This window comes from Bemisia tabaci, chromosome 4, assembly GCF_918797505.1.
Source record: "Bemisia tabaci chromosome 4, PGI_BMITA_v3".
Classification (NCBI taxonomy): domain Eukaryota; kingdom Metazoa; phylum Arthropoda; class Insecta; order Hemiptera; family Aleyrodidae; genus Bemisia; species Bemisia tabaci.
In genome coordinates, this window is record NC_092796.1 from 37,820,860 (window position 1) to 37,828,793 (window position 7,934).

Here is a 7,934-nt window from a genome sequence, read left to right on the forward strand (position 1 = left end):
TATGGATTGTGGTATTTCACGGAAAAAAAATAAATGTTGATTTAGCATTTATACTGTTCAAAAGATGTCCGACAAGTTTCAAATGCTGATTTTACAATACAAAAATGCTAACATAACATTTTAATTTGTACGTTTTGCAGTGGGCGGAATTACGTTAGCATTTGTTAAAATGTAAAATCAGCATTTGAAACTTGTCGGACATCTTTTGAACAGTATAAATGCTAAATCAACATTGAATTTCTTTCCGTGTTACCCGTCCGATTTTCCAGACCTCATCGTATCGCGCCCCCAGTAATAGTAGACTGATTGCAAAAATATTCTAACCGTTGATGGGTATTTTTTCAGGCTGTCTTTGAGAGACTAGTGGATATAATCTGTGACAAAATGTCCGAGAGTTTAGACACGGATCCAAGTCTGGTGAGCGGCGCCAAGGGAACGCGACTGACGGAGCAGCCTCAAGGACCTCACAATCCCAACTGCAACTGCTAATCCTCGAGCTTCCGACCGCCATCGTGAACGGCCCGCCACCAGTTTACAAAGCGAATTCCTTCGGCGAGAACTTTGAACAAAACGACAGCCCCCTTTGCCCTCTACGCCATCAGCGAGATGATCGTTGAAATTGATAGACAAAGCTATAGACGAGGAATACAAAAGAGATATGGAGGGATCGTATTGGTAGCGGGTGGTTGCTATGGACAAAGGAGGTAGGTAATAAACTAACTAACGGCATCTCACAAGAGACACTATAGTTAGTCCATCAGGTGATCCATCAAGGGAGAAAGTTCTTCCTTAGTCTATAGGAACCACCCATTTCAACCAATGAGGTCGCTCCACTTCCTATGTCCTGTTTGTCTATCTCTCTGTCTATAAGTTTTAACAATCAGACCGCAGTTTCCTCAGCAGGAAATCAGCACTGAGGCTCTAAACGAAGTATGGAACGCTCAAGATTACCTTTTTGACATTGATTGGAGGCATTTGACCAGAATCATTCTGACTGCATTTCATGTTGCCTTAATTTCTCAGTTCTGCTCGAGAAAAATAGGAGCCGTAGTCAACACTCACAAAAAAAAAACCCTCAGAATTGCTCTTTAGGCACTTGAAAGTTCAAGGCAGAGTGTTGCTTCGTATTCCTAGTTAAAATAGTGAAATGTGGAAATAAATCAGGCAACGTATATTGTAGCCAGGCTGATTCTGGTAAAAGATATCCGATGTAATTGAAATAAAGGATTTTTCAGTGATAGGCTCACTCGTGTAGTGTTGATACCTTTCTTTGATTCAATTTATTTTTCTTTCAATATAATCCTTGCGATTAGAAAATGAAGAAATTGTTCCTTCCAACAACATGTTTTTTTCTTTCATAAAATGTAGTTAAATTTATTTTACTGCAACACGTGAAGAAACTCGATGGAAGGAAAAAATCTTTTAATCAAAAGACAGGCATCAAAGGCAACACGTTTCATCTGCGGTAAGAAACTAATTCAGTGCTTAGTCGTAGATACATTTTCTGCGTGTAATAATGAAGAAGTGAAGTCGTGAAATGAACAATCGAAAGGCTGAACGTTTTGAAATAACGTTTTTGTGCTACTACAGGCATTAGTCTAGTACGAGGTTATTGGCATTTTTCTCGGAGGAATTTCAATTAATATAGAAATTTCATATCATTAAAGTTATAACTTTTCTTTTTTGGGGTCTTATCAATATGTTTTTCTTCTTTGGTTGCAATGATGACTATGTCAGTATTCCAAGTACAATTATTCCTGGTCATTTTGTAAACTAAATTTTCTTCGAAGTGAATACATTTTTCCTTTGATGAGATATTACTACAGCAAAGTCTTTAGAAAAATACTGAAATTTCAATAAATAAAAGTACAGAGGCTGAGTTTCTGGTGTACTTTCAGAAGTATTTTTGAACTCATGAAATTTGTGACAGCATTTTTCAGTATATAGTGGTAACTTTTTATGCAATATCCATCGACACCAGTAAGCTTGCATTTCTTCATGAAAGTAGCAAAGGACTATGCCTATAGTCTATCCAATGCAAAAATGGAGTAATTACCTCTACAACTTATACCTACTCTTATCTTAAAATAAAACTGTTCTTTTTACTTGTGACTCTCCAGAATATTTTGAGGTTGTTATTTCTGAAAAATGCTTCAACTGGTGCGAAATTTGACACCGAAAACAGAAGAAAATAAAGCTCACACATGAACACATACATGAACATTCACAATGTTTGATACGAGACGCGATTGTGCTTGGAATATCTGCTTAGTCACAAATTTTACCTTTGTTTATCTCCAATTGTATTTCATATAGGTCTATGGCCTCGGATGGATAAACTTTTTAAACGTACAAAACTTCTAGTTGAAATTTGTTGAAATTTGCATAGATAGGAAATATTCTCGCAGGATTAAAATCCATAGTTAATGGATAGTATTTCTGTACAAAGGACTAATATTATGAAGTTTATTAAAAGAGAAAAAAAAAGAAAGAAAAAAAAAAAACATGTTTAATCTGGCGTGGAAAATGGGTGTATTTGAACTGCTTTTTTGACTTTCATGCATTCGGAGAATTAAAACATTTGTGGAGCTTTTGATTGGAATAGGGGCAGATGCAGACTTACTATTAGTATAACGTAACTAGACCCACCTCTGAGGCAAAATATGAATGTATTAGACCAGATGTGAAAATCATTGTCTTGTTTAGGTAAGTTTTCTACAACTATTCTATGTTTAGCAAGCTTCCTCTGGAGTTTTAGAGGTCTGTTGACAAAAAACAGAGCTTTATTGCATTTTCCAGAATTCAATGGATGTCAAGTCACAATATGTAGTTCAGTAAAGTGAGATCCTGGTGGCTGAAATAGTGCTAAAGAGCCAGTGTAGATAACCCTCACTGTTGTAAATCCGGTATGTTTCTGAGGTTTTGGATTTTTTCTTCTTACGGTTACTTCTTGATGCTTAAGACTTACCGAAAACTTAATTTTTTATCTTTTTCGTTGTTTGGTGGCTCATCAATCTTAGTGGATTCAACTTCAAACTTGTATCTTTTTCTGAAAAATTTTTCTCGAATAATTTCCCCATTCTTCATTTCTTGGGCAAAAATGAGTAGATACTCGACATTTCTACGACATAATTAGTAAACATTGAGTATTGTGTGATAGTGTCAAGTTTTTTTACTTTAGACTGCTTTTCTTTGCTGGAAATCTCATGCTATGAAAACTTAACCCCCATACGAGGAAAAGTAAAAAAATATGCTTACATAAATCCTAAAGAATATTGATTTTTTTTTTTTTTTTTTTTTTTTTTTTTTTTTTTTTTTTTTTTTTTTTTTTTTTTGGCACAAATGAGTACTTGAAGAAGCCAATACTTCAAATTATTTGCTAATGTTTTGGAAAAAAAGAAGATATTTATCATCGCGTAATCCCCGATCTTTTTTTATTGAGAGTCATTTTCTAGATGGAAATTGGGTGGTAAGGATAGATTAAAATAAAAGAAAAAAATTCTACTATGTATTGTCACTCGATTCTTCCTGAATAAATCGTGTTTGAAAGCACCAAGTAAATTATGTCTTGGTATGGATTGCTTTTTTTGTAAAGTGGTAATAGTTTACTTTTCAAAATGTAGAACTTAGTAATCGAATGATAACGTCTCAAAATCATTTGCTGTGTGATGTCAGAGTAGAATCTGCAAGAGTCAAAAGTATCTTTAAAATGTAGAGCTGCACGAAAGCACATTTTTCCCTTTCTTGACTTGAATGCTTACCAACTTCTGACAATCTGCAAGGTTTTTCAATTTTATTTACTTACATGAACCCTTTTCAAATGATAATGCCAAACTGAAGCCGCGTTTTTTCGACTCATCCGTGCGTTTTAAAGTAGCAAAAATTTTACTATCGTACGTTTATTTAATCTCATTTTAAAATGAGTACTTTTTTAATCTTCACCGAATACGTAATAAAAACTGACCAAGAATAATGCATTTTTAAATACTTAAAAAATCATTACTATAGGCGTAATAATAAAATTTGAATGCAAACAAGTCACTTTGACGACTAATTTTCATCATTAAAATTAGAAAATTTCTTATTTTTGAGTGGTTTACTGATCATGATTTAAGGAGAATGATGAACATGGAATCTGTGAATTTAATACATACATTTTTACAGTTGTGTGAAGTATGTTGAGTAATACTACGAGATAGTCAGCCGCAATCTGAATTGAGAGATACCTTTTTTCCAAATAATTTCCTCTTTTTACTCTCCAGCATATGTGGTTTATCAAAGTTCTTCATTGTTTTTTCAGTGGTTTTAGAAATACTGCCAATAATGGTACTGTTTCTATTCCTCTTAATAGATGTAATTTTATTCGAAGTAAAGTACTTTGCCCGCTTTGTCTTCTTTTTCTAAATTATATTCAGTGCGCTTTATTGCTTGAATTATGACTCAAACCTAACAAATTGAAATTTTTTAACCAAATAATATGCTTGCAGTTTTAACTATAATAACAAAGCTTTTGCGTGAGGATGAAACAATGGAGTTTTGAGTTTATTCTCGTTTTGTAAGCATCAAAATGATACCGAAATTTTAACACAAAATGACCATTTGAGTGCCTCTGAATAAAATTTTGCTAGCCTCACCGATTCCCTAATTTTCCTAAACTGATGGATGAAAGCACTCTTCCACACTGCTATTTTGGGAGTGATAGAACATGAATAAATCAGATGACCGTTATCTAGTTTGAATAATAATTATGTTCGCGATTTTATTTTTGTACTCAATTTATTCGGAATTTGATCTCAACCCCTTAAAATAACTTTTGCTACTTTGCCTGTTACTCTCCATCTTTTTATGGTTACCTTTAATATTTAACGATGAGTTACACTTGTAACTCACATCCAGTCTTTAAACATGGCACATCATATGATACATAGTGACCACATGTTTGGTATCCATGTGTCATGTATAGACCAATCATTGTTACCATACCATTGACTTCATAAGTGACATAATTAACTTGGGTGTACCATAAACTTTGAAGTACTTTTCATCTCTTGAATGTCGTTTGAGACAGAAGGATGTTTGAGGTTTGACGGCACATTTCAACCTGAAGACTGCGTGACTCGTTGGAGAACAGATTCAAATTCTTAAACAAACAAATTTAGGACCATTAGAGTTTTTCGATTCAATTTCAATCAATTAATATTCATTTAATTCATACTTCTAAGAGCATGAAAAAATGAACTGCGCCCATGTTGACTTCCTTTTCTGCGTGATTTTACAGATATATCATAGCATCCTGAATAATTTGAAATTCTAACCAGATTTCCGGACCCCTTTAAAATTCAGCAAAATGGAAATTAGGATATTTATGTATGATTTGTCTAATTTCCTCTGCACACGTCAAATCTCAGGGAAAAAGAGTCCTAATTTAATTAATTTGGCTTATTGGATCCATGTATTGAATCTGTCAACGACTACAGCCAGAAAAGAATGATAAAATAATTAAAATCGACCCTTTAAAGTGTTCATTGATATCTAAAAATGCTACATTCAGGATGGGTCGTTAATTCTCAACAGACACTGGAATCTTTCATAAAAATATAAGATACTCTCAGTGTGCGACATGCAAAATACAACTTGTTTTTCATGTTTCGTTTCTCTGATGATCTGCCCCTGAACTGCCCATGAACCAATGGCTTTCCCATTCATCAGCGATCTAACTTCTCGTGAAAAATGTTGGATACGTAAAAAAATAAACTACATCTATTTTAAAAAGAAAGGTTTATAACTAAAATCAAAGGTCTTATTACTTTAAACAATAATCCTATGAGTAGGTAAAGTTTTTGTTGTGATAGCGTAGAGATAAGTTCATGTTGTCTAAGTATAGGAATCAGTACTAAACCATTCAATGGAGTTTCTGCTTTGACTGAAGAAAGCACATTCCATGAAAGTACGACTTGTTTTCATCTTAAAAATGATTAAGCCAATTGAATTTATATCATTTGTTTTTTATTCTTTCTTCAAACGATAAATCGAAGCACAGAGACATTCATTCAACAATATTTCCTCATTAGTTCAATTTACTCGTAATTAAACTTTCATTAGAAATTTCTATACCTCTTCTCTCATTTTTTTTTTTTTTTTTTTTTTTTTTTTTTTTTTTTTTTTTTGTTTAAATCGATTGAATTCCAACAGTCGTCACTTGACAGATTTCTAATCACCAAAATATTGCGGGAAAAAACTAGAAAGATAATATGAGAACATCTTCAAAAATATAGTCTAGGTTGACAGTAAAATACATTCACAGGTTTTGCTCCTTTTTTAGTGCTTTTCCCAATACTTATCAGAGTAATGTAGCCAATCTGCACGAGTCCTAATGTAAATAATTTCATGTGATTGATCGTCGAATGAAGAAAATGGAGAGTGGTTTGCCGCTAATTTTACTTTTTTAAAATAAACAGATAAAATCATCTGCTGCTCAGGTGCTTGAAATTGTGCATCATGGACTTTGTTTTTAATTTATGAATGATTTCTTCATTTTTAATTGTTGTGTTAAGTATCAACAATCGGTGTTTCAGAGAGAAGGTGAATAATGAATTCTGTCTACTGCCAATTTGTATTTCTTTCTTGTTACTTTAATTTTATTTTATCCCCCAAATATGTTGGTTGAACTTGACGAGTTACTCTAGTTTGCGATAAATCTCAACCGGTGTCCGAATCACAAAAGGGTCATAAATCTTAACTTTGCATGAGTACCTTTGTTAAAATCAAACGCTCAAATAAACAACCTATCGCTTCGAATTGATAAATTACTAAAATTTAGGTATGCAAGTACTACGAGAAGCTTAATTGGTACATATTATTCCAATGACCGAAATTTGCTGCGATTCTTCGTAATATTCTTATGATTACTGTCTTTCTGTTATTCATATTTATAAACCTCAAACATGAAACTATAATTCACATTGATCTCGTGGAAAATATCAAGTAGTTCAGATTTATGATGTTGATAGTTTATTTTTTGGTGTATTTGTTTGATTTTATCAGCAAAAAAGTTATACAATTGCACGTTGAAAGATGAAATAAATAAAACAAAAACACGCCCTTGTTCATAGACCAAAGTTGTGTCTATTTTTGGGGATATTTTCTTACTTCCCAGGAACGCGGTGTGTGTGTTAAAATAGATGTTATTTGTTATATCTCCTTTTTGTTGTCATTTTATTTTTTTATTTACTTATTTATTTCATTTCTTAGAAATTCTTTCACAAAACTTTTAAAAATGACCTTCCTTCACTCATTAGTTTTAAAGTTATTGTGTCGGGGCTCATACATTTCCCTTATTTCGGTTTTCAAATGTAGGTATTTTATGATGTTTGTTAACTCTCTGCCCCATCCATTCACTTGACATCAAGTACATCATGAAAAAAAGCATCTTTTAAATTTGCGAGTCGATAGGAAAACTATGTTTGTCAAACGTAACTGCAACCGCAACGTTATTTCGTTCAACTATTACCACTTGTTAAACGATATACGATTGTTTCGTCTTTTTATTGTTGGACAATAGACTATAATTACGGAAATAATATTTTCTAACACAAACTGACTTTATTACGTACAGTACTCTGTCTTTTACAAAGCATGTATTAAAAAATCTTATAAAATGTATATTGCTTGTCATGTCTATTTGTTGAAATTGTATAGGACTGTAAATAATATATATGTTATTATTAGATACAAACCCAGTAAATGTCATAAAAAACAAATAAAATTCTAAAAACAAAAAAATGAAGTCTCTTTTTACGGAAATATGTGCCCAGCGAACGGTAATATTTAATTGCTCTCCTTTTTACTTGTAACGTACTTATTATACTAACCCTGGAAGAAAGAACAGGAACGTACCATCTATTAATTTATGTTTTGCTGTTTAGGAGGGGATA

At 32.7% G+C, this 7,934-nt stretch overlaps 1 protein-coding gene across 2 annotated transcripts in view; it reads left to right on the top strand.

The window, feature by feature from the left end:
- Positions 1-7,782, top strand: part of Rab3 (RAS oncogene family member Rab3) — a 36,278-nt gene extending 28,496 nt beyond the window's left edge. For both annotated transcript variants that reach the window (XM_019043086.2, XM_019043087.2), the window contains exon 5: positions 346-7,782. In XM_019043086.2, the coding sequence (XP_018898631.1) occupies positions 346-489 (144 nt within the window). In that variant the 3' untranslated portion in view covers positions 490-7,782. The remainder of the gene's footprint in view (positions 1-345) is intronic.
- The last annotated feature ends 152 nt before the right edge of the window (positions 7,783-7,934 follow it).